Raw genomic sequence first — 27010 nt, forward strand, 5'->3', positions numbered from 1 at the left:
CAAATCCAGTACCCCCAACAGCCCAACTCCAGTACCCCCAACAGCCAAACTCCAGCACCATTTTGTTGTAGCCCTGGCCAAACCTACCTGATTCAACTCATTGAGGAACACCTGATGAATGGTTGACAAGTTGAATAAGGGCTACAATAAAACTGTACTGTTTGGGGACTGGAGTTTAGGACCGGAGTTGGGATCCACTGGCCTACAGTATGATGGCATTAGCCTTATGGGCATTTACAAAGCACCCCTTGACATTGTGCATCTGAAGCAGAGAATAGCTTAACTTACACATGGTTGACATATTGTTCAGCTATATGTTCTCAGTTTAAAAACGATGCCAGTAGACAATGTATAGCAGACCCGTTACTGACAGTTGTCTGTGTTCAGGTTTTGACGGGCAGAAATGTTTCTTTGCTTTTCCGACAGCTCTTGAGTCTTATCTTGGTGTCACCAATGGGGTTTCATGATTGCGGAGAATACGAAAACATGTCATTTGGGTTAGCCATTCAGCTGTTGTTGTCAGCAGAATTAATGCGGTGGTCTTCCAACATGGCCGCCAGGGGGAGTCGTACGTAAACTGCAAGCCCTCTATTGGAATTCAGAGGACCATCTCTCTAATCCTGCAGAAACTAATCTTGACATTGTAGAGACAGTGATCTGATCAGTATGTATTTCTATTATCTTGTGATTATGTTTGACCACATTAATAATTCAGAAAGCACACAATACTCCCACGGGTTGGTGGAAAGATAAGCCTGTTCTAACCCGAGAACATAGTGGAAAATCTACTGTTGAACCATCAATGGCCTGTCCTCAAAGTCCATGTCAAAATTAATCTTCAATCAGCACTATGGACAGCACCCCGCAAAGCTTAGTGTGCAGCACCCTTCAGAGCTCAGTGTGCAGCACCCTGCAGAGCTTAGTAGGCAGCACCCTGAAAAGCCAGATCTCATGTACTGTATTTGTTGAGGCTGAGGCTTGTCGGAATGTTTGAGAGTGAGGCCTGTCTTTAGGGATGAGGCATGTCTGTAGGGTTGAGGCTGAGGCTTGTCTGTAAGGTTGAGACTGAGGCCTGTCTGTAGGGTTGAGACTGAGGCCTGTCTGTAGGGTTGAGACTGAGGCCTGTCTGTAGGGTTGAGGCTGAGGCCTGTCTGTAGGGTTGAGGCCTTTCTGTAGGGTTGAGTCTGGGCCTGTCTGTAGGGTTGAGGCGGAGGCCTGTCTGTAGGGTTGAGTCTGAGTCCTGTCTGTAGGTTTGAGGCTGAGGCCTGTCTGTAGATTTGAGGCTGAGGCCTGTCTGTAGGGTTGAGACTGAGGCCTGTCTGTGGGGTTGAGGCGGAGGCCTGTCTGTAGGGTTGAGGCCTGTCTGTAGGGTTGAGGCCTTTCTGTAGGGTTGAGTCTGGGCCTGTCTGTAGGGTTGAGGCGGAGGCCTGTCTGTAGGGTTGAGTCTGAGTCCTGTCTGTAGGTTTGAGGCTGAGGCCTGTCTGTAGATTTGAGGCTGAGGCCTGTCTGTAGGGTTGAGACTGAGGCCTGTCTGTAGGGTTGAGGCGGAGGCCTGTCTGTAGGGTTGAGGCCTTTCTGTAGGGTTGAGTCTGAGGCCTGTCTGTAGGGTTGAGGCAGAGGCCTGTCTGTAGGGTTGAGGCGGAGGCCTGTCTGTAGGGTTGAGACTGAGGCCTGTCTGTAGGGTTGAGGCGGAGGCCTGTCTGTAGGGTTGAGGCGAAGTCCTGTCTGTAGGTTTGAGGCTGAGGCCTGTCTGTAGGGTTGAGTCTGAGTCCTGTCTGTGGGGTTGAGGCGGAGGCCTGTCTGTAGGGTTGAGACTGAGGCCTGTCTGTAGGGTTGAGGCGGAGGCCTGTCTGTAGGGTTGAGGCGGAGTCCTGTCTGTAGGTTTGAGGCTGAGGCCTGTCTGTAGGGTTGAGTCTAAGTCCTGTCTGTAGGGTTGAGGCTGAGGCCTGTCTGTAGGGTTGAGTCTGAGTCATGTCTGTAGGGTTGAGTCTGAGTCCTGTCTGTAGATTTGAGGCTGAGGCCTGTCTGTGACTGTGTCCTCTGACTTTATTTATTTCTGACTGTCTGAGCTGGGGTAAACTTAGAAAGATGAGGACAGCTGTGACTGTGGAGAGGGAGAGAACAGAAAGAGAACAGCAAGAGAACAGAAAGAAAAAAACATTGTTTTTTAACGCTGCATCATTTTTTTAAATTAAAAAAGTTGACGATAAACTTTCACAAAACACTTCGAAATCCTTTTGTAATCCAACTTTAGGTATTAGTAAACGTTTATAATCTATCAAAATGATTACAGGGCGATGTATATTCAATAGCTCCTTGTCTGCAAATCAATGGCTGCCATTGTCCACATTTACAGCGTCCTGGTGGAGACTGGAAGAAACGGATGCCAGATACTTGGATTTTCCAACAAAAAATTCAATTGAAAATGACGACAATGGCGACATCGTGTGGAATTTGTATGAATTGCATGCAGGTCGATATTAAATTTTGTCCTCTTTTAACAACCCATGAAAGTGACTTATGGAAATTATTTTTAGCTTTCAGAGAGCAGTTTTTCTTGCGTTTTTCAATGAAACACACGATCTGTTATAGTCACAGCCGTGATTTAACCAGTTTTAGAAACTTCAGAGTGTTTTCTATCCACACATACTAATCATATGCATATACTATATTCCTGGCATGAGTAGCAGGACGCTGAAAAGTTGCGCGATTTTTAACAGAATGTTCGAAAAAGGAGGGGGTAGAAGTAAGAGGTTTTAAGCCCTTACTAATTTATAACATATTGCATGAATTGGAATTTGTAAAATATCACAAGGAATTGCAGGAAACAAGAAAACATTTTTTTTGCAGGATGTAACATATCATACGAAATGGATGACATAGTACACAATTGTACAGTACACGATTTTTGGCAACTCGTTTTGGCTCGTGAGCACTACTTTTGAAATGATACAAAAACTCTGGAACGTCACTTTAAGACATTTAGAAGTACTTTTTATTTTTTTTTATAAATTCTCTAGGAGTAAAGTTTTGACCTCGTTTTGGAAATACAAAGACAATGTCTGAGAGGAGAAATGTTTAAGATTTTATGTTCATGCAAATTCAGATTTAACCGTTACTGTTTGTGAGTTTAAAAAAAACAAAAAGATAAGTTCGGAATGCAATTTTTTTGTTTTTTTTGTTCACCTTTATTTAACCAGGTAGGCTAGTTGAGAACACCTTTATTTAACCAGGTAGGCTAGTTGAGAACACCTTTATTTAACCAGGTAGGCCAGTTGAGAACACCTTTATTTAACCAGGTAGGCTAGTTGAGAACACCTTTATTTAACCAGGTAGGCCAGTTGAGAACACCTTTATTTAACCAGGTAGGCCAGTTGAGAACACCTTTATTTAACCAGGTAGGCTAGTTGAGAACACCTTTATTTAACCAGGTAGGCTAGTTGAGAACACCTTTATTTAACCAGGTAGGCTAGTTGAGAACACCTTTATTTAACCAGGTAGGCTAGTTGAGAACACCTTTATTTAACCAGGTAGGCTAGTTGAGAACACCTTTATTTAACCAGGTAGGCTAGTTGAGAACACCTTTATTTAACCAGGTAGGCTAGTTGAGAACACCTTTATTTAACCAGGTAGGCCAGTTGAGAACACCTTTATTTAACCAGGTAGGCTAGTAGAGAACACCTTTATTTAACCAGGTAGGCCAGTTGAGAACACCTTTATTTAACCAGGTAGGCTAGTTGAGAACACCTTTATTTAACCAGGTAGGCTAGTTGAGAACACCTTTATTTAACCAGGTAGGCTAGTTGAGAACACCTTTATTTAACCAGGTAGGCTAGTTGAGAACAAGTTCTCATTTACAACTGCGACCTGGCCAAGATAAAGCATAGCAATTCGACACATACAACAACACAGAGTTACACATGTAATAAACAAAACATACAGTCAATAATACAGTATAAAAAATAAAACAAAAAAGTATATATACAGTGAGTGCAAATGAGGTAAGATATGGGAGTTAAGGCAATAAATAGGCCATGGTGGCGAAGTAATTACAATATAGCAATTAAAACACTGGAATGATAGATGTGCAGAAGATGAATGTGCAAGTATAGATACTGGGGTGCAAAGGAGCAAGATAAATAAATAAATACAGTATGGGCTGTTTACAGATGGGCTATGTACAGGTGCAGTGATCTGTGAGCTGCTCTGACAGCTGGTGCTTAAAGCTAGTGAGGGAGATATGAGTCTCCAGCTTCAGTGATTTTTGCAGTTCGTTCCAGTCATTGGCAGCAGAGAACTGGAAGGAAAGGTGACCAAAGGAGGAATTGGCTTTGGGGGTGACCAGTGAGATATACCTGCTGGAGCACGTGCTACGAGTGGGTGCTGCGATGGTGACCAGTGAGCTGAGATAATATTAGCTCTGTTTATACATCCTCTCCCCTCTTTCATGGTATCTGAGTGGCGCAGGGGGTCTAAGGCACCGTTTCTCAGTGCTTTGAGGTGTCTCTACAGGCAACCTGGTTTGAATCCAGGCTGTATCACAACTTGCCCTGATTGGGAGTCCCATAGGGTGACGCACAATTGGCCCAGTGTCGTCCGGGTCTGCCCGTTGTAGGCCGTCATTATAAATAAGTATTTATTCTTAACTGACTTGCCTAGTTAAATAAATAAATAAAGGCTTGCAATGTGTACTACACAATAGATTTACTGTAAAATTGAACTTGCATGTCTAGTACTGCCTTCTTATATCAATTAGAATGGTTCCAACGCCAAATGTCTGGCAGCGCATTCCATTATATCAATCAAAATCATATCAGCACACCATTTATGGCGAATATGGCTGTTGATAAGTAGAGGAGTCATGAATCCCTTTCAGTAGACCAGCTGTGAATTACACAGACGGGATTCAGTCAAAGCTGGACGAGTCAGAGCCCAGCAGTTTCCTGTGCGAGCTTCTCTCTCGCCTAGTGTCTGTGGGTTTTTTATGTTTTTTCCTTTCAATTAAGTCCTAGACAACCAGGTGAGGGGAGTTCTTTACTAATTAGTGAGCTTAATTTATCAACCATGTAAAAGGGAGGAGCGAAAACCTGCAGACTCTCAGCCTTCCGTTGGAATGAATTTGATACATGTGGCCTATAGGGAGGAGGTCAGAGAACTGGCAGTGTGGTGCCAGCACAACAACCTAGCCCTCAACGTCAGCAAGACAAAGCAACTGATTGTGGACTACAGTAAACAGGGGGCCAAGCACACCCCTATTCATATCGCGGGGCTGTAGTGGAGAGCTGTGGTCGAGAGCTTCAATTTCCTCAGTGTCCGCATCACTGTTATGACTGTCTCTCCTTGGTGAGGATCAAAGGCACCAGATCAGCTCGACACAGGGCTGACAGATAGCCAGACCCCCCCCCCCCTCTCTCTCCCACCAGAGAGGAAGAGGGAGTTGGGCCGGTTTTATGACTTAACGAGGGTCGTAAACTTTCTCTCACTTGCCCTTAAGTATTGAAAAAAGGAATGTGTTGTGTGTAGGGAGAGACTCTTGCCTAAGAACTGTAACATCAAAAGATCATTCGTTTTGAAATCCGAACGTTTGGAATGGCTGGTGGGGATCGACCATGTCATATCATTTTGTGATATCATTAAGGATGGTATAACCAAGATAACTGTAACTCTGAAAGTGTACACATCCTAGTTATCAGGCTTACTCTGAAAGTGTACACATCCTAGTTATCAGGCTTGCATCTAAATGTTGTATAAAATAAATGATTAAGAACAACAATACTTTACATAAGACAGAAATATGATTTTAGCTCTCTAAATGAGATAATGGCTTTTCATATAAACCTGGAACCAGTCATTAACCACACCTACGGAAGCACAGACATTGTGTCAACAGGACAGAACGCCCTCCAAGGCCAGAGTGCATAAAAGGACTCGCTGAGAATTTAAATACAGACAAGAGAATGTGAAAACGTGGTCCCCACGTTGAAATGGGTAAAACTGCAAGACCAGAAAATGATAAGACCCTCTAAAACTCTCGACAAGTGACGAAGGTGAAGACTAACCCAAACATTCACAGTCTGCAGCTGGTATGTAAAGTAGTCCAGGACAATTGACCAAAGACAGGAGGGAAGAACAGATCCCCCTCACCAACGTGTGGTACACCTGAAGGATGCATTCTAAGAACACTTCAAAACAATAGAAGCCTACAAGGACATTGTGACCTCTGGTGAACAACCAGAGACTTACATCAAACTACTCCCCATAGACGGACAGAGTGGTTTCAACAGAGAGATGACAGAGAAAGACAACTACTTGTGTATGTATATATGTTGCATTTCTAATCCGAATCAACGGTTGTTAGGTTGCTAAATATTCATATTTACGGTAAGCGTAGTTTCCAAATGTATGTACAATAAGTCCACTATCTTTGTCTCTCCCACTCTTTATCTTTCCCCACCCCCTTTCCATTGTGTAACAAGTCGTCATATCGGGTTAGTCCACTAGGGACTGTTTTCATTGTATTATGTTAGCAATCAATAACCTATACCGTGTGTGTGTGTGATTATTTAGTTAGTTAGTTAGTGAATAAATAATTAAGCCTATTTGTCTATTGCTGATTCATCACTTCGGTTAGAGTTCGTGCAGATTTACGAGGTCAATGACATTCAGAATGATACTGATGTGAGGAATTAATTAATAGTTGACCTTTATTGATGTAAGATAGATAGTAACTCGGTAAACAACTGTTCCCGTGGTGCCCCATGATGTACGAAGGGCTATATAAATACATTTGATTTGATTTGATTTGACAAAACTGCACATTTTAAAGTGGCCTTTTATTGTCCCCAGCACAAGCTGTTTAATCAGCTTCTTGAAAGGCCACACCTGTCAGGTGGATGGATTATCTTGGCAAAGGTGAAATGCTCACTAACAGGGATGTAAACAAATTTGTGCAAACAATTTGTGAGAAATATGCTTTTTGTGCATGTGTAATATTTCTGGGATCTTTTATTTCAGCTCATGGAAAATGGAACCAACACTTTACATGTTGTGTTTATATTTATGTTATTACATTTCTATTATTTTTCTATTTTCTCTCTCTCTGCATTTTTTGGGAAGGTCCCGTAAGTAATCATTTCACTGTTAGTTTACGAAGCTGTTGTTTACGAAGCATGGGACAAATACAATTTTATTTTATTTGGAAAGTTTTGTAGGTGTGTGTGTGTGGAGAGCAGAGAGGCTAAATCCATGGCATCCATGCTATGTGTTGAGAGCAGAGAGGCTAAATCCATAGCATTTATGTTATGTGTGATAGGCAAAGATGCTAAATCCATGGCATCCATCTTGTGTGTGGAGAGCAGAGAGGCTAAATCCATGGCATCCATGTTATGAGTGATAGATCCAGGAAGGGGGCACAGCGGGCATAACAGCTGGCACCGTGGCACTGCAGCACGGGTGTTGTCTCTTCAAAGAGAGAGTTGGAGCTGAATATGGGGCTGCTAACCCATTGTCTGTCTGTTGCCCCTGGAACAGTTGGTCAAGCAATATAACAATCACATTGTGATTGGTGTGGCAGGGTAGCCTAGTGGTTAGAGTGTTGGACTAGTAACCGCAAGGTTGTGAGTTCAAACCCCCGAGCTGACAAAGTACAAATCACAGTCGGTCAAGCAATATCATTCAAAATCATTCTTCCCCTGGACAGGCAGTTACCCCACTGTTCCTAGGCTGTCAGTGAAAATAAGAATTTATTCTTAACTGGTAAAAAATAAAACTCTGGTGGAACTCTCTGGGTTCAAATTGTCAAATTGTGTTGAAGTTCTGTATCTGTATCTAAATAATTGGATTCTTTATATGAAATGTTTTATCCAGCATCAGCAGGTTGAGATGTAATGGCCATCTTGTAGCTTACGTGTGACAGTAATTAATCTATTTCTCTTGAAGGCTTAAAGGGATTACTTCGGGATTTTGGATATGAACTCATGGATACCATTTAATGGATACCATTTTTATGTCTCTCCTTCCAGTATAAAGAAAGTTAGAGGTAGTTTCACAAGCCAATGCTAACTAGCATTAGCACAATGACTGGAAGTCTACGGTATCTACTAGCATGCTATGTTTTGCTGTTCGGCATCGTTTGGCAGGGTTTTTTTTGGGTTGCTCGAGCACACAATTTTTTTTCTTAAGGCTAGTCGAAGTTCGGTAGCCGAAGTCCACGCCCCTTAGTTGGCAATTGGTCAACAGTACGGATACTCAATTCAGTTCAATTCAAATCACTGAGAGATGACTAGTTTTCATGCACATTTTTCATTTGAGAAATACCGCACCAACATCTTAGTTAGATTAAAAATTGCAGACTAACATTTATTACAGACTTCTTGATTTATCTTAGATTAATTCAGACTATTTTGAGGAAGTGTATATTGGCTATTTTTTGCTACGGTGTCTCAAGAGGGACAAACAGTAAAATTGTAGCTTTCGACTAGTTTTTCAACTGAAGGTCTTTTAAGGGAGTATTCGAACGCACAGACGTTCGATTCGCCTAGCCGAGGTCTGCTTGGAGGAAACCTAGTATGAACCTAGTACACCTTTACTCTGGTCTCCCTCTCTGACGCTAGGCAGGGTTTCATTGACCCAGGTTTATTTGACAAAAACAATGTCACAAAAAAATATTATTGGACACATGTAATGGAAATGGAAGATATAGGAGACATTTTATCTGTTTGACAGGGGTGGACGCCGGAGGGGAGGAGCAGAAGATGTGACATTATTTGGTGTTTTACGTTGTACACAGGACATTTTTGCAGAATTCTGCATGCAGAGTCTCAATTGGGTGTTTGTCCCATTTTGTGAATTATTGGTTTGTGAGTGAACCCCAGACCTCACAACCATAGAAGGCAATGGGTTTGATAACTTTTGAAGTATTTATAGCCAGATCCTAAGTGGGATGTTGAGTTTTATGTTCCTTCCATTCCATAGAAGGCCCTTGCCTTGCCTCTTAGATCGTTCACAACCTTGTGGAAGTTACCTGTGGTGTTGACGTTCAGGCCGAGGTAGGTGTAATTCTTTGTTGGTTCTAGGGCAACAGTGTCTAGATAGAATTTGTATTTGTTGTTTTGGCTACTGGACCTTTTTTGGATCAACATTATTTTTTGTCTTACTGAGATTCAATGTCAAGGTCCAAGTCTGACAGAATCTGTGCAGAAGATCTAGGTGCTGCTGTAGGCAGTGTTGTGTTCAAGACCACCTAAAGCGAGACCAATTCAAGACCAAGGCCGGAGTAAATCGAGTCGAGTAAAGACCAAGTGGCTGCAGCAGGTGTTAACAAAGAGGATGTTGTTGCTAATTTGTTAGCTTCTCCCTTTTCAATAATAACTTTCAGCAAGAAGGGGCACACAGAGTGAGTCTTTGTAGTCTTAAACAAATCTACTTTGAAACAAAAGTCTACACCTCACACACATGGTTATTGGCTTAAAAAAGACACCTGTACCATGCCAGATATAGAGTTTAAATCTATTCCATTTTTAGTTTGCATCCCAATATTACACTTTATGTACTGTAGGGCTGACCCCAATTTGTCAACTGGTTGAGTGTTTGGTCGATAGGCTGTTGGTTGACGAGATTCTTTTGTTGTCAAGCAGTCGCATTTTTTTTCATGGTGCACCAGACACATGTCTGATTCACACCTGCGTCAGTGGTCTAATTCATTGCCGAGGCCACAGGGATGGCACAGTCCATCAGTCTAAGTCATGTGATACTGAAAGTGTACACTGCCTTGCGAAAGTATTCGGCCCCCTTGAACTTTGCGACCTTTTGCCACATTTCAGGCTTCAAACATAAAGATATAAAACTGTATTTTTTTGTGAAGAATCAACAACAAGTGGGACACAATCATGAAGTGGAACAACATTTATTGGATATTTCAAACTTTTTTAACAAATCAAAAACTGAAAAATTGGCCGTGCAAAATTATTCAGCCCCTTTACTTTCAGTGCAGCAAACTCTCTCCAGAAGTTCAGTGAGGATCTCTGAATGATCCAATGTTGACATAAATGACTAATGATGATAAATACAATCCACCTGTGTGTAATCAAGTCTCCGTATAAATGCACCTGCACTGTGATAGTCTCAGAGGTCCGTTAAAAGCGCAGAGAGCATCATGAAGAACAAGGAACACACCAGGCAGGTCCGAGATACTGGTGTGAAGAAGTTTAAAGCCGAATTTGGATACAAAAAGATTTCCCAAGCTTTAAACATCCCTAGGAGCACTGTGCAAGCGATAATATTGAAATGGAAGGAGTATCAGACCACTGCAAATCTACCAAGACCTGGCCGTCCCTCTAAACTTTCAGCTCATACAAGGAGAAGACTGATCAGAGATGCAGCCAAGAGGCCCATGATCACTCTGGATGAACTGCAGAGATCTACAGCTGAGGTGGGAGACTCTGTCCATAGGACAACAATCAGTCGTATATTGCACAAATCTGGCCTTTATGGAAGAGTGGCAAGAAGAAAGCCATTTCTTAAAGATATCCATAAAAAGTGTTGTTTAAAGTTTGCCACAAGCCACCTGGGAGACACACCAAACATGTGGAAGAAGGTGCTCTGGTCAGATGAAACCAAAATTGAACTTTTTGGCAACAATGCAAAACGTTATGTTTGGCGTAAAAGCAATACAGCTCATCACCCTGAACACACCATCCCCACTGTCAAACATGGTGGGGGCAGCATCATGGTTTGGGCCTGCTTTTCTTCAGCAGGGACAGGGAAGATGGTTAAAATTGATGGGAAGATGGATGGAGCCAAATACAGGACCATTCTGGAAGAAAACCTGATGGAGTCTGCAAAAGACCTGAGACTGGGACGGAGATTTGTCTTCCAACAAGACAATGATCCAAAACATAAAGCAAAATCTACAATGGAATGGTTCAAAAATAAACATATCCAGGTGTTAGAATGGCCAAGTCAAAGTCCAGACCTGAATCCAATCGAGAATCTGTGGAAAGAACTGAAAACTGCTGTTCACAAATGCTCTCCATCCAACCTCACTGAGCTCGAGCTGTTTTGCAAGGAGGAATGGGAAAACATTTCGGTCTCTTGATGTGCAAAACTGATAGAGACATACCCCAAGCGACTTACAGCTGTAATCGCAGCAAAAGGTGGCGCTACAAAGTATTAACTTAAGGGGGCTGAATAATTTTGCACGCACAATTTTTCAGTTTTTGTTAAAAAAGTTTGAAATATCCAATAAATGTCGTTCCACTTCATGATAGTGTCCCACTTGTTGTTGATTCTTCACAAAAAAATACAGTTTTATATCTTTATGTTTGAAGCCTGAAATGTGGGAAAAGGTCGCAAAGTTCAAGGGGGCCGAATACTTTCGCAAGGCACTGTATATGGTTATATTATGTAAAGAAATTACGGTGCAACACTAATAAATCGAATATTATTTTACAACAAATGCGCTTTCTCCCTCGTTGGATACATTAGCTGTCCGGGGTTCTGAAATATATTCTTCAGGACACCGTAGAATTGGCGCCATTCCCTATGTTGCTATTTGCGTAGTAGCTAAATTAACCAGCATATTCGGATTGTGAACAATGTGGCAGAGGCAGCAGCAGAGATGAGGAATCAGCCCTTACAAGGAAACAGCCCTTACAAGGAAACAGCCCTTACAAGGAAACAGCCTCAGCCTAATTGTCCAAAAGAAATTGAAGGAGAGAAGAAACCCCAACTTAATTAAGTCTATTATCATTATCCTAACTGTTAAATGTGTCAGGCTTTACAATTCATCCATATATTTTTACAGGAATAAGACAGATCATGCTTCTGTTGTCTGTTTGAGAGTTTGTTTAATAGCCTACTGATTCTGTGAGCACCAAGCCTCATACAACGGCAAAATGTCTGATAAAGCAGATTTGGCTGTATTTAAATCTTTGCTATGCTGTAATAAAGGCTTTTCAATTTGTTGTAGAACAGACTGGTATTACTTATAATTTATTTAGTGTTGTTTACACTGTTACAAACAGGCATAAAAATGATATTATAATCTAGCAGCACCTGTTTATCACACATAATAGGCAAGCAGCTCTCTCTCATATACCCTCCTTTTTCTTCATCTCCTTCTTATGGAATACCAAAGAACAGGACAACTCATGGTTGACCAAGATATTTTTTAGTCGGGGACAGCCCGATTATACTGTACATCACAGAAGACTGACATATAACCAAACTGTTTGACATACAAAAAAATGTTTTTTTTTAAATATTTGTTTTGTAATAATATTTTTTCATTATGAAATTATGATTTTTTTTATATATATATAACATTCCACCCAGGAGGCCATGGAGGACACTTTTGTTCAGTGACTGCAGGAAAAGGTTGTTTCAAAGGATCATTATCTGGTGAGTGGAAATGTGTTTTTCTGTAATAATATATATATATATATATTTTTTGTCCTTTGCTGATTGGGTGGGCCTTGCAGGGCCTGGCTCCCCAGTGGATGGGCCTGTGTCCACCCAGGTCCACTCATGGTTATACCTGCATATAGCCTCCACTATACCACTGGACCTTTGTGTTTTCCAAAAGTGCACTCTCCTACATGAGTGTGTTGGTATTACTGTTGTTGTCCTTTCGGCATCCCAAACCTGTCACATACTAAAGGTCCAATAGGTTCAACACTGTACTAACGTGTCACACACTAAAGGTCCAATAGGTTCAACACTTCGCAAACATGTCAATAATAGATATAAATACTTTTCAGATATTAATATTTCAAGAAAGGTGTGTATACATTTGGCCTGGCGAAGCGATTTTATGCCCTTATAGATTGGAGGTTGATAATAATGATGAGTTTTTTTTACTCCACTGGTCTCGGCTGGTCTCATGAAGAAATTGCGAGTCCTCAATGTCCGAGACCGTGTCAATACCGAGACAAAACCGAGACACTCAAAATGTGGTCTCAAGACCGGACTCCAGACCGAGACCGTACTACAACACTGGCTGTAGGCCCTCCTTGGCTGGGGAAAGAAGCACCAGGTCATCTGCAAACAGTAGACATTTTGATTTCTGAGTATAGTAGGGTGAGTCCGGGTTCATTGATATACATGTTGAAGAGGGTGGGGCTCAAGTTGCATCCTTGTCACACCCCTCAGCCCTGAGGAAAGAAATCTGTGTGTTTTTTGCCCATTTTAACTGCACCCTTGTTGTTTGTGTACATTGATTTTATAATGTCATATGCTTTCCCCCCAACACCATTTTCCGTTAATTTGTACACAGACCCTCATGCCAAATTGAGTCAAAAGTTTTTTTTTAAATATACAAAGCATGAGAAGACTTTGCTTTTGTTTTGCTTGTTTGTCAATAAGGGTGTGCAGGGTGTATACGTGGTCTGTCATATGGTATTTTGGTAAGAAGCCAATTTGACATTTGCTCAGGACATTGTTTTCACTGAGGAAATGTTGGAGTCTGCTGATGATGGTACTGCAGAGGATTTTTACAAGATTGCTGCTGAGGCATATTTTACGGTAATTATTGGGGTCAAATTTGTCTCCAATTTTGTGGATTGGGGTGATCAGGTCTTGGTTCCAAATATTAGGGAAGATGCCAGAGCTCACTCTCTCTCTCTCTGTCTCAATCGCTCTAATAAACTTGATGGACACTCTCTCCACCTCTCTCTCACACACACTAAATGGCCGTGTCCAAATACCCATACTAGCCATGTCCAAATACCCATACTAGCATACTACATACTTAAACTGCATACTAATTTCGGCGTTTGTTCTAGAAGAATTCCCTAATCTTTTCTGTATAATGGTCTGGTGACTGTGTAGTGGTCTGGTGGTTGTGTAGTGGCCTGGTGACTGTGTAGTGGTCTGGTGACTGTGTAGTGGTCTGGTGACTGTGTAGTGGTCTGGTGACTGTGTAGTGGTCTGGTGGCTGTGTAGTGGTCTGGTGACTGTGTAGTGGTCTGGTGACTGTGTAGTGGTCTGGTGACTGTGTAGTGGTCTGGTGGCTGTGTAGTGGTCTGGTGACTGTGTAGTGGTCTGGTGACTGTGTAGTGGTCTGGTGACTGTGTAGTGGCCTGGTGACTGTTTACTGGTCTGGTGGCTGTGGTCTTCGGCGTTTGTTCTAGAAGAATTCCCTCATCTTTTCTCACTCACGTGTTTGACAACAGCTGATAATCAGATAAATTGACATGCTGTACCAAAATGAACTAATGGTGGGAGTCAAAGCAATTGTGCATTAGATGACGGATTCGGAGTACTATTTTCAAAATGTCACATACTATTTAGTACGCTAGGATGGGTATTTGGACACGCACACTCTTCTATTAGTTTTGCAATCTCTTCCTTTTTATTTTTGAATTTTCCAACCAGCGCATGCAATTCAACTCCACTCTTTAATCCTTGTTATTATCCTTTTCTATTATATTCCATTGTGGTCCGAGCAGAATTAACATTCGTGCAGTGAAATCACAAAAATATCCCTCCCTGTCTGACAGTTTCAATTACAGTGATTGTGTCCCAAGACTCCAAAATAAATGGCCACCTACTCTCTATTCAGCGCACTAATGTTGGCCAGAACCCTATGGTCCCTGGTCAAAATGAGTGCACTATAAAGGGAATAGGGTACCATTGGGATGCAGAATGTTATTTTTTTTCTGTAATGGGAATGTGTTTGTACAGAGGACAGTCTGTTCTCTCTCTCACACAGCAAACAGTAAATAAGATGCATCCTATCAGGAAGATTTAATAAGATTCAACATAATGGATTCTTCTCTTGTGTTTTTCTTAGTTCACTGAGGAATAGTCCTCCTCACCCACTCACCATTACTGCATTGGAGGCTACTGTGTGTATAAGAGATTAACGTTTTTCATAAGCTATGGAAAAATAATTGTTTTTAATCAGAGTTTAAAAAAAAAAATAGAAATAATTATCTGTATATATATCAAACAATCACTGCCTTCATACTTTTTATCATGTGTTGATGATTGTCTAGAAATATTTTCTATTTGTAACAACAGTTATCATATCAGTGCAATTTGATTCGATTTGATTTGACTGACTATGCCATACTCAAGGTAGCTTTTACTGAAGGCACTGGTGGCTGTGTTGTGGTCTGGTGGCTGTGTAGTGGTCTGGTGGCTGTGTAGTGGTCTGGTGGCTGTGTAGTGGTCTGGTGACTGTGTAGTGGTCTGGTGACTGTGTAGTGGTCTGGTGGCTGTGTAGTGGTCTGGTGGCTGCGGTCTGGTGGTTGTGTAGTGGTCTGGTGACTGTGTAGTGGTCTGGTGGCTGTAGTCCGGTGGCTGTGTAGTGGTCTGGTGACTGTGTAGTGGTCTGGTGACTGTGTAGTGTTCTGGTGACTGTTTAGTGGTCTGGTGGCTGTGTAGTGGTCTGGTGACTGTGTAGTGGTCTGGTGACTGTTTAGTGGTCTGGTGGCTGTGTAGTGGTCTGGTGGCTGTGTAGTGGTCTGGTGGCTGTGGTCTGGTGACTGTGTAGTGGTCTGGTGACTGTGTAGTGGTCTGGTGGCTGTGTAGTGGCCTGGTGACTGTGTAGTGGTCTGGGGGCTGTGTAGTGGTCTGGTGGCTGTTTAGTGGTCTGGTGGCTGTATAGTGGTCTGGTGGCTGTGTAGTGGTCTGGTGGCTGTAGTCTGGTGGCTGTGTAGTGGTCTGGTGACTGTATAGTGGTCTGGTGGCTGTGTAGTGGTCTGGTGGCTGTGTAGTGGTCTGGTGGCTGTGTAGTGGTCTGGTGACTGTGGCCCTTATGGTATGTTATGGGAAAATGTAGAGACAGTACTTATTGAATTGTTGATACCGCTAGGTCACGACAAGTCAGTGGCTTAGCGTTCTCAAAGCAACACACTGCCTGAGGTGGATGAGTCATCCTTTTCGCAGCCGGAGAATATTACATTGCACAGTACACTGTACATATCACATGTTTGTAGCAAGGATATGATGACCAGGTCGTCATAAAGAATTCAAAACCATTGAGAAAAGAAGAAGGGCAGAAATCAAAGGAGCATTACTCAAGTAGCGTCTAACGCTAGTTTGGCTACCTTACACTGAGACATTTTCAGTAACCCGCAACACAGCGCAGGGCCCGGTGTTGTAGTGGGGGTGGTGGAGGGCTGCAGCCTGCCAGGCAAGTCAATATTGGAGCTGAAACAGAAGCCCTAGCTACAGTGGGTGATGGTGCATGTATACTGTAGTGCTCAAGGGATTTTATTGATGGATTGGGCCAGACTGAGCATCTCTAAACCTCCTCCACTCAGACTGGTCTGGCATATCTCTCTCTCTCTCTCTCTCATTTCTTATGTGGTAAATCCACATAACCATTTTGGATAGATAACTCTTTGTGTTGTTGTTGTCAAGTGTGTTAAAATTATCCCAGAGTGGTTAGATTCTGTGGACTCTTCAATTACATTGAACTGATTTCTGACGTGCTGTTCCTTCTTTTTCCTGAGTATTTTTGTATTGTTTTAGTGATTCACCGTAGTGATTCACAGTTTCCTAGGTCTCTATGTTTTTGGTTGGATAGGTTTCTCAATTTCGTTCTTAGGTTTTTGCATTCTCCATCAAATCATTTGTCATTGTTATATTTCTTAGGTTGTCTGCTTGACATTATTATTTGATAGGGGTCTCTCTCTCTCTCTCTCTCTCAAGTGGAATAGTGCTAGATATAAATTCCAGGACCACTCATTATCTTCAAACTGACCTCATTATTTTCAGACTACATCAGACTGACCTTATTAGCTCAATGATGAGGATTTCTTCTCTCTTCTCGCCTTAGAAAACACTTTAAATGTAATAGACATAGCCTGGCTCATTGGTTTCTTTGTCATGGTCTGCATGGTAATCAATGTGTAGCTTAGAGTCTGCATAAGAAATTATGACTCATCTCTCTAGAAACTAAGTACACTGAACGTTCTGAAACCATAAAACCATTTGCATATACTTGTCTTCTAAACTCATGAAGTAGTTGGAGTTGTTTCATTGTTATTTGCTCTCTGTAAACTTGTAAAAAATTATCCCTTAAGTACAAAACTAAGAGTGATTAACGTATAGGTAACTATCCAAACAATTTTCCTCATCAACATGCCACTCTTAGAAGCAAGAATCTGCTTATTTCTCCAAAGCTCAGTTTTCCTGAGTCTGCACAGAACTGTCAGGACCTAGGATCAACGGAGATGCTCAAGTTTTTTAATCCTGTATCTCTCGACACATTCATGATCATAGTCATGGCCTCTTAACCATCAAGCTGCATATTGGACCATATTCCAACTAAACTACTGAAAGAGCTACTTCCTGTGTTGAAAATAATAAATGTCTCCCTATCATCCGGATGTGTACCAAACTCACTAAAAATGGCAGCAATAAAGCCTCTCTTGAAAAAGCCAAACCTTGACCCTAAAAGCCTATCAGTGTATATCGAATCTCCCATTCCTCTCAATAAAAATGGAGATTCGTGGAGACTGCATTCGTGAAGACAAATAATATATACAAAACGCTTCAGTTTGGTTTTAGACCCCATCACTGAGACTGCACTCGTGATGGTGGTAAATGACCTTTTAATGGCGTCGGACCAAGGCTCGGCATCTGTCCTCGTGCTCCTAGACTTTAGTGCGGCTTTTGAAACCATCGATCACCATATTCTTTCAGAGAGATAGGACAACCTAATTGGTCTACACCGGGCCTGGGCAATTATTTTCCAAGGAAGGTCACATTAGAATATATTTTTTTGCCATCGCGGGCCAGAATCATATTCCAGGATTATACATCACGTGTATGAATGTGTTGATAGATATATCTACTGTAAATCAAGTCCAGATATGCTATTCATGTAATTCTTTAAACATGCACAGAAATAAACTACATCCATCTTCTCCTTTTCATTGTTAAACAATGAACTACATGGAGGGAAAAGTACACTGTGCATTCAGCACCACGGACAGAGGTCTTGTTATCAGGTATGTACAAAAACACAAAGAGAGAGAGCTCAACATTACATTTAAACGACTCAATCAGTGTGCGGAGTGTCTGATGGGCATTGACTAGAGCAGTGAAGTCAGGTATAGTGTCTGACGTCTCTATGCGCAGGATTGTTGAGTGGTGAACTCGTTCCTTCTTAGGTTCCTACCTTCCTGGGGAGTTTTTCCCTCGACACCGTGCTTGTACATCTGCGTTGCTTGCAGTATGGGATTTTAAGCTGCGTTTCTGTATAGCAATTTGTGACAACTGCTGATTTAAAAAGGCCTTTTATAAATATGTTTAATTGATTGATTTAGTCCCTTACCCCCTGTGGGATTATTACAGTTACAGTGTATATAGTTAGCAACTCGTTGTCTTTCTTCCAGGCTGTCTGTATAATTATTAACTTTATTAAACTAGAGAGGAGAGTAGTGGCCATCTATATCTCCAGCTGTTGTTCTCTTATCCTCCTGGTAGGAAGGTCATTATTCGAAGAATCACTTCTCAGCAAAATGGTACGTAGATGCTTTAGCAAAATCTGACAACAGTTCTGCCATTAGCAGCTCGTTGTTGGTGTTGTAGAGAATAGTGGCACTTCCTTGTATGTTCTTTCTACAGTATGTCCAAATGCCGTCTTCCCCCAGGTTCAAAGGTAACTGTTCAAGGAACTCGCCCATCTACAAAATGGTACCTAGAAATGTCCTCTCACTGTCAACTGCGTTTATTTTCAGCAAATGTAACGTGTAAATATTTGTATGAACAGAATAAGATTCAACAACTGAGACAAAAACGGAACAAGTTCATGTGACAAACAGAAATTGAATAATGTGTCCCTGAACAAGGGGCGGGGGGGTCAAATTTAAAAGTAACAGTCAGTATCTGGTGTGGCCACCAGCTGCATTAAGTACTGCAGTGCATCTCCTCCTCGTGGACTGCACCAGATTTGCCAGTTCTTGTTGTGAGATGTTACCCCACTCTTCCACCAAGTTACCTGCAAGTTCCCAGACATTTCTGGGGTGAATGGCCCTACCCTTCAACCTCCGATCCAACAGGTCCCAGACGTGCTCAATGGGATTGAGATCCGGGCTCTTCGCTGGCCATGGCAGAACACTGACATTCCTGTCTTGCAGGAAATCACGCACAGAACGAGCAGTATGGCTAGTGGCATTGTCATGCTGGAGGGTCATGTCAGGATGAGACTGCAGGAAGGGTACCACATGAGGGAGAAGGATGTCTTTCCTGTAACGCACAGCGTTGAGATTGCCTGCAATGACAACAAGCTCAGTCCGATGATGCTGTGACACACTGCCCCCGACCATGACGGACCCTCCACCTCCGATCCCGCTCCAGAGTACAGGCCTCGGTGTAACGCTCATTCCTTCGACGATAAACGCGAATCCGACCATCACCCCTGGTGAGACAAAACCGCGACTCATCAGTGAAGAGCACTTTTTTGCCAGTCTTGTCTGGTCCTGCGACAGTGGTTTAGTGCCCATAGGCAACGTTGTTGCCGGTGAAGTCTGGTGAGGACCTGCTATACAACAGGCCTACAAGCCTTCAGTCCAGCCTCTCTCAGCCTATTGCAGACAGTCTGAGCACTGATGGAGGGATTGTGCGTTCCTGGTGTAACTTGGGCAGTTGTTGTTGCCATCCTGTACCTGTCCTGCAGGTGTAATGTTCTGATGTACCAATCCTGTGCAGGTGTTACACGTAGTCTGCCACTGCGAGGATGATCAGCTGTCCGTCCTGTCTCCCTGTAGTGCTGTCTTAGGCGTCTCACAGTACGGACATTGCAATTTATTGCCCTGGCCACATCTGCAGTCCTCATGCCTTCTTGCAGCATGCCTAAGGCACATTCAAGCAGATGAGCAGGGACCCTGGGCATCTTTCTTTTTGTGTTTTTCAGAGTCAGTAGAAAGGCCTCTTTAGTGTCCTAAGTTTTCATAACTGTGACCTTAATTGCCTACCGTCTGTAAGCTGTTAGTGTCTTAACGACCGTTCCACAGGTACATGTTCATTAATTGTTTATGGTTCATTGAACAAGCACGGGAAACAGTGTTTAAACCCTTCACAATGAATATCTGTGAAGTTATTTGGATTTTTACAAATTATCTTTGAAAGACAGGGTCCTGAAAAAGGGACGTTTCTTGTCTTGCTGAATTTATTATTAATCTGGGGTACAGTATCATAAACAAGCCTCCTCCTCACATCGACTCCCCCCCCCCTCCTCCCCTTCTAGCTCTGACTCTCCTGATATCTACGTTATTGAGGAAGAGTGTACTTACTGTGCCTGTGATATGTGGTTCTCACCTAGCTATCTTAATATGAATGCACTAATTGCAAGTCGCTCTGTATAATAGCGTCTGCTAATTGACTAAAATGTCAAATATAAATGTACTGTGACAGTTTGTCATTGACAGTTTATTGTGAATATACTGTACTTGTACATGGCAATTACTTTTTCCTGTCCCCCCCCCCCCCCCAGGTAGGAAGGTTACCATCCAAAGAATCTCCCATCAGAAAAAAAATGGTATCTAGATGATTTCTAAACATTTAAAGGGATAGCTATACGTCATTAGCAACAGATGTTCTTCTGTTCAGACTGTAGAGGACAGTATTGTGTGGTCTATTCCTGTTCCAACGGTCTCTCTCTCCCCTCTCCGTGTGGTAAAGGTAACTTTCCGTCAGCAAAACGGTACCTAGATGTTTTAGCAATGTATGACAGTTATACGTGTCATCAGCAGCTCTGTGTCTCTTTATATAACTGTTAAAACAGCAGATGAGTGTAAGGGCTCTACTTTTTCAAGCCCTTTTTACTTCCAGCTGCCGTCTTCCTTCCCCCAGGTGGCCAGCTTGGTTCGTCAGCAATGCATGTCATTAAAGCTGCTGAGAAAAACACATTTCAAGGGGAACGCTCACTGTGAGGGTCGAGGGGACACAGAGAAGTGTTGTGATTGGACAATAGGATCCCAGCATACAGTAGAAACTACACATTAATCTGAAAATTCCTGAAATGAAAGCCTAAAGATTTAATTAGAATGGGATATACTGTAGATGGTTGATTTTACAGTGGTAGCCACAGGTTTCCTTTTTTTTGGCAAGAGGAACCCAGCATTGTCACACCCTGACCATAGTTTGCTTTGTATGTTTCTATGTTTTGTTTGGTCAGGGTTTGATCTGAGTGGGCATTCTATGTTGTGTGTCTAGTTTGTCTGTTTCTGTGTTTGGGCCTGATATGGTTCTCAATCAGAGGCAGGTGTTAGTCATTGTCTCTGATTGGGAACCATATTTAGGTAACCTGTTTGGTGTTGGGGTTTGTGGGTGATTGTTCCTGTCTCTGTGTTTGTTTGCACCAGATAGGGTTGTTTAGGTTTTTCACGGTACGTTTATTGTTTTGTATTATATCGTCATTATCTTTATTAAAGATGTATGAAGAGAACCACGCTGCGTTTTGGTCCACCTCTCCTTCGACGGAAGAATCCCGTGACAAGCATCTCCTCTAAAGATGACCATTTACCAAGGATAACAAACCGACTTTTATTGGAGCAGCATTTAGCAGCTCTGCGTATGGGTTGGGAGACCCAGGTTTGAGGCCCACTGTGGTAATTTGCTAAAATTGGTGTACTATCAAATAAAAACCACTCTTACATTCAACTATCATTATTTCATTAATCTTCAGTCACTTTATTAAGGCAATCCATTACAAAGCATTTCACAAACCACAGAAATGACAACGATTATGTCCAATGTCTGGTTTGGAAAATAATTCTTCATTATCAGCATGCAAACCAGGTACACACTGTAAAGCATAGATATACAATGACATAGGATGACATGTCATTCTATTTCTAGGCTGTAAACACCCTAGGTCATGGTTTAAATAGCGACCAGGGGAAGCAAAAACATGACCTATTTAAGGAACTAAATATGAGGGAAAAACATGGATGCAGCATGCTACGTGTCTGCTGTTTCTATTGTAGATACAGTATCATCCTCATCGTCATACACAACAAATGGCTCACTCAGGGAGTCCCTGCCTATCACAGGCCATCAGTAAGGTGAGTTGAGGAGCAGGGACCACCAAACTTGTTGCCATTTTGGCACAAACATGCACATTATCTAAGAGGTTCATTTCAAACTGAACATCTTTTGGATACCAAGTCGTCTTCATGTGGGGCTTATGTTAATATTTCAGACTCCAGTGGAGATCGTTTTAAAGGTTATTTTGAAATGCATCATCTCTCTCAATTGCTTTGCTAACCATACACAAAAATATTTTAACCAAATATTCTTAAAAAATAACAATAAACCCTCACTTTCATTAACTACTATTAGTCATGTATTTTCTAATCACAGTGTCTATGTGCATGGGGGGAATATAACCAACCTTCACTTTCCCTCACAACTAAAATAAATGAGAACAAATAAGTGAACAGATTCAAAACAAACTTTACATAAAGATAACATCCTTCCTTTAGTATGAATATTTGCTCATACCTTGAGGCAATGTAAATATACAGGTGGGATCTTAATTTGATCGCCCTGTTGCAGGAGAACGTTTGAGGTTTAAAAAGGCTTCTGAAGTCTTGATGAAAAATGTATCATCCCCTAGAAGTATATTAGAATCCACATATTAATTCACATTTCCTGTTGCTGCATGATTATTTTCTTGCAGTAGCAAACTGGCTCAAATTAAGATCCTACATCTGATTCAATTGTAAACAAGTGTTGACTTTTTTTTGCTATACATGCAGTATACTGTCACTACATTTGTAAAATAGATTTGATGCGTGCATTGTTCTCATTCAATACGAAAGTGTAATAGCAAACTTTAAGGAACATACAGTAAGTATGTTGTTGCAGATGCAATGATAATACTTAGTAAATCTTTTTTTTTGTTCAGTTGGCTATACTGTACATATGAAACAGTTATCATTCTAGGCATTAGGAATCATATGTTCAATAATACAATATGGGAAGGGAACTGTTGCTCACAAAATAACATAAGGGAAATCTAATCAGGATATGCAGGAGTTTCAGTACTATAGGCACATTTGGATAGAGATATTGGATTACTGTGATCTATCTGTGAGTAAATAATGGGCTTGCTGAACGCACCACTTAGGGCGTACTGTATATTGTAGGACTGCATTGGCATAGTGGCAATTTCATGTTTGTTTTAAACACATTGAAGAAGAAACTAAGCACGTCGTTCCACTGTAGAAAAGACAATAATGTAGACATATTATCCTTCTGTTGTGTCTACGGGACGGAAAAGACAGAGACAGTGCTGCTCCGTTGTGTGCTCAAGAAACTATTCTTTCAAAATGGCAATATGGCAAGAACATAAATATGACAATACATCAACAACTTAAACGTGGCACTACATCAACAACTTAAACATGGAACTACATCAACAACTTAAACGTGGCACTACATCAACAACTTAAACATGGAACTACATCAACAACTTAAACATGGAACTACATCAACAACTTAAACGTGGCTAGATATAACAGGGCGGCAGGTAGCCTAGCAGTTAAGAGTGTTGGGGCAGAGACCTAAATGACGCTGGAATCGAATCCCCAAGCAGACTAGGTGAAAAAGATGTCAATGTGCCCTTGAGCAAGGCACTTAACCCTAATTGCTCTTGAGCGTCTGCTAAATGACAAAAACGTAAAATGTGTTTTGGAACAACGCACACACGATGAGTAACCTTGTCCGAAACTTGAAGACTTGCGTTGGCTACTTGAGCTAACTGCATTATCTCAGCGGGCTAACACAGTCTTGTGGTGTGTAGGAAACCCAGATTTGAACCCCAGTCGTTCACATATATATCAACAACTTAAATTAAAGATGGCAATACATCCCTGGCAGCAAGTTTGAAATCTATCAGTAGTCCAGATGAAGTGAGTAAAATAGATTGTACACTGTATCAACTGCTCTTTATGCAGTTACTTTTTATATCGACTCCATTTTAATGACTTCTTACATGCTGACTAGACCGGGCACGCGCGTTTGTCCGAGTACGCCATCGTGCATGTTGATCTTGTCTATCCACACCAGACGCGATCATGACACGCAGTTTGAAATATCAAAACGAAGTTTGAACCAACTATATTAATTTGGGGACAGTTTGAAAAGCATTAAACATTCATAGCAATTTAGCTAGCTAGCTTGCTGTTGCTAACTAATTTGTCCTGGGATATAAACATTGGATTGTTATTTTACCTGAAATGCATAAGGTCCTCTACTCTGACAATTAATCCACTGATAAAAGGGTAAACCAAGTTTGTTTCTAGTAATCAAAAGGTGTTTCATCAACATCTGTTGCCTTCTCTGTGCTCTATATACACTAAGAATTTCCATGGCACGGTGTGCAGAGGTTAAAGAAAGAATCAAACAGAATCAACAACATCATACGAGAAGGATTATACAAAATACAACGAGAAGGATTATACCAATCAATATATGTGTGAATGCAGCTAGCTAGACGACATACATCGCTGCATACTAATACTATGGAAATACTATGCCTTTTTAAGATGTGGCTCTGGTCGTTGCACGAGCGGATGTGTAAACAATAATAACTCAGAATGTGAAGTAAACTAGATTCTAGATTCATTCTCATTCATGACAACGTTCTAGAACTGGAAGACATTTGGTTGCTGTGCAATCCTTTCCATTGTCTTTGAGGGGTAGCTATTGGTCGCTAGTATATAATTGTGGTATATATTTCACTTGATCAATATATGTATTGAATATGACCTTTGTGCCTTTTATTTGGACTGTTAGTGCATTTTGTTGATACCTATTGTAAATATATAGGGTAAGTATGTCTTGTACAGGGTGCCTGACGTTAAACGATCATACAAACATCCGATCATCTGTGTAAACAAACTGTCACAATCCAAAAGGTAAAAGCATTCATCTGGATCTTTTACAACTATTCCTAAACAGTTGGATAGTTTCTAACTACCACATGCTTTATATTACAGTACTCTTCAAAGTATAAATTAACAATCATTTATAGCATTGATCCCCCCTCCTCCCCCCAAAAAAGCGTGATGGTAAAATATAAAGAACAAATATTATCCCCAACATGAATAGATGCTGTAGTTTCTTACACTAGATAGGACATTATACAGGTGATGCCTTAGTCCAACATACACCACCACTCTAGAATGTATCATATACACAAACGTGATGCAAACTGGCACGCTCTAATAATTAATGTACTCAAAAACACCCTCTCCGTCTAAAACATGCCACTTTGACAGCTCTGACTGCCAACGTCTAACATTTGTTTACGTCACTGCTCTGTTTTTCTCCTGTCTACTCCTCCTTCTGTGACTCTCCAATTCTCAATTCTCGTTGCCCTTCCGTCAGGAGATGACACTCAAAAGGAAAACTCCCTGATCTTCATCTTTTTCCCTCAAAACAGTCTCGACTCCAAACAAAATGGAGTCTTATCAATTTGTTCAGCATGAGAAAAAAAAAAAGTGCCTTGAAAGCATTTTCACATTTACGTTTTGCATCCCTCCATGAGGGGGGTCCACCATCCAGTCTACCACCCATCCTACCGCGACCTCCTTCCCCAGGGTAGGCGCCTCAGATGGGGGTAGGTCTGGGGCTCAGACAGGGGTGGTCTGGGCGTGGTCCTGGTCTTCAGGGCCTGGTTCCTCATTGAGTGGAGGAAGGAGGCAGGGTTTGATGCCTCTACTCTTCATGTAGAGGATAAGCTGTTCAGGAATCTCAGCCAGGACGTCCTTGGCTAGCCGGGCCATACTCAACACGTGGTTTCCTGTCCGGTCCATGTAGTCTCTGAACGGAACAAACTATATGGAGAGAGAGAGCGAGAGAGAGCGAGAGAGAGTGAGAGAGCAAGAGAGAGAGAGAGAGAGAGAGAGAGAGAGAGAGAGAGAGAGAGTGAGAGAGGGAGAGACAGAGCGAGAGAGCGAGAGAGAGCGAGAGAGAGAGCGAGAGAGAGCAAGAGAGAGCGAGAGAGAGCGAGAGAGCGAGAGGGAGAGAGAGAGAGAGAGAGAGAGAGAGGGGGGGGGTATCGTTTCTATAGCACTTTGATCTGTTTCGAACTTGAAAGTGGCAATATGTGACAATGGCAAATATGTTACAATGTTAATTGTTATTTAATTTCAGGACAATTTTGTCAATTGAAACTATGACTGATTTTCCTAATATGTCAGATTGATGGGTTAGGGGTGAATAGGGGTGTGGAATATTATGGCAACTCTGAGATTTAAACAATGATGATATCAATCATCAATAGTTTCCTTACTTGTATCGACGTAACCTTTCTGTGACATGCCCACCCCCGCCCCCCCATCACTCATCAGTGTTGTGTTATGGTCATACGGGAAGAACAGAAAGTGAGATCTACCTGTACAATGTCTCTCTCTGCCAGCTTCCCTCGCGAGGAGATTCTGATGTCATCACCGTCAAGCTCCACCATGGCTACAGAGAAGAGAAAAAGAGACACCAGTTTAAACCTCTACTGTCTGGGTGAGTCATAACCCTTCATAGTGGTTTATAACACCAGTTTAAACCTCTACTGTCTGGGCGAGTCACTAGCCTTCATAGTGGTTAATAACACCAGTTTAAACCTCTACTGTCTGGGCGAGTCACTAGCCTTCATAGTGGTTAATAACACCAGTTTAAACCTCTACTGTCTGGGCGAGTCACTACCCTTCATACTGGTTTATAACACCAGCATAAACCTCTACTGTCTGGGCGAGTCACTACCCTTCATAGTGGTTTATAACACCAGTTTAAACCTCTACTGTCTGGGCGAGTCACTACCCTTCATAGTGGTTTATAACACCAGTTTAAACCTCTACTGTCTGGGTGAGTCACAACCCTTCATAGTGGTTTATAACACCAGTTTAAACCTCTACTGTCTGGGCGAGTCACTACCCTTCATAGTGGCTTATAACACCAGTTTAAACCTCTACTGTCTGGGTGAGTGACCCTTCATAGTGTTTTATAACACCAGTTTAAACCTCTACTGTCTGGGTGAGTCACTACCCTT

At 41.9% G+C, this 27010-nt stretch overlaps 1 protein-coding gene across 2 annotated transcripts in view; it reads right to left on the reverse strand.

The window, feature by feature from the left end:
• Positions 1–23435: 23435 nt before the first annotated feature.
• The window catches only part of LOC139368978 (copine-5-like), a 185444-nt gene continuing 181869 nt past the window's right edge, over positions 23436–27010 (reverse strand). For both annotated transcript variants that reach the window (XM_071108513.1, XM_071108512.1), the window contains 2 exons: positions 26363–26436; positions 23436–25802 (listed from right to left, as the gene is read on the reverse strand). In XM_071108513.1, coding sequence (XP_070964614.1) covers positions 25599–25802; positions 26363–26436 — 278 coding nt within the window. In that variant the 3' untranslated portion in view covers positions 23436–25598. The remainder of the gene's footprint in view (positions 25803–26362; positions 26437–27010) is intronic.

Source organism: Oncorhynchus clarkii, chromosome 16 (assembly GCF_045791955.1).
Source record: "Oncorhynchus clarkii lewisi isolate Uvic-CL-2024 chromosome 16, UVic_Ocla_1.0, whole genome shotgun sequence".
In the NCBI taxonomy this organism is placed as follows: domain Eukaryota; kingdom Metazoa; phylum Chordata; class Actinopteri; order Salmoniformes; family Salmonidae; genus Oncorhynchus; species Oncorhynchus clarkii.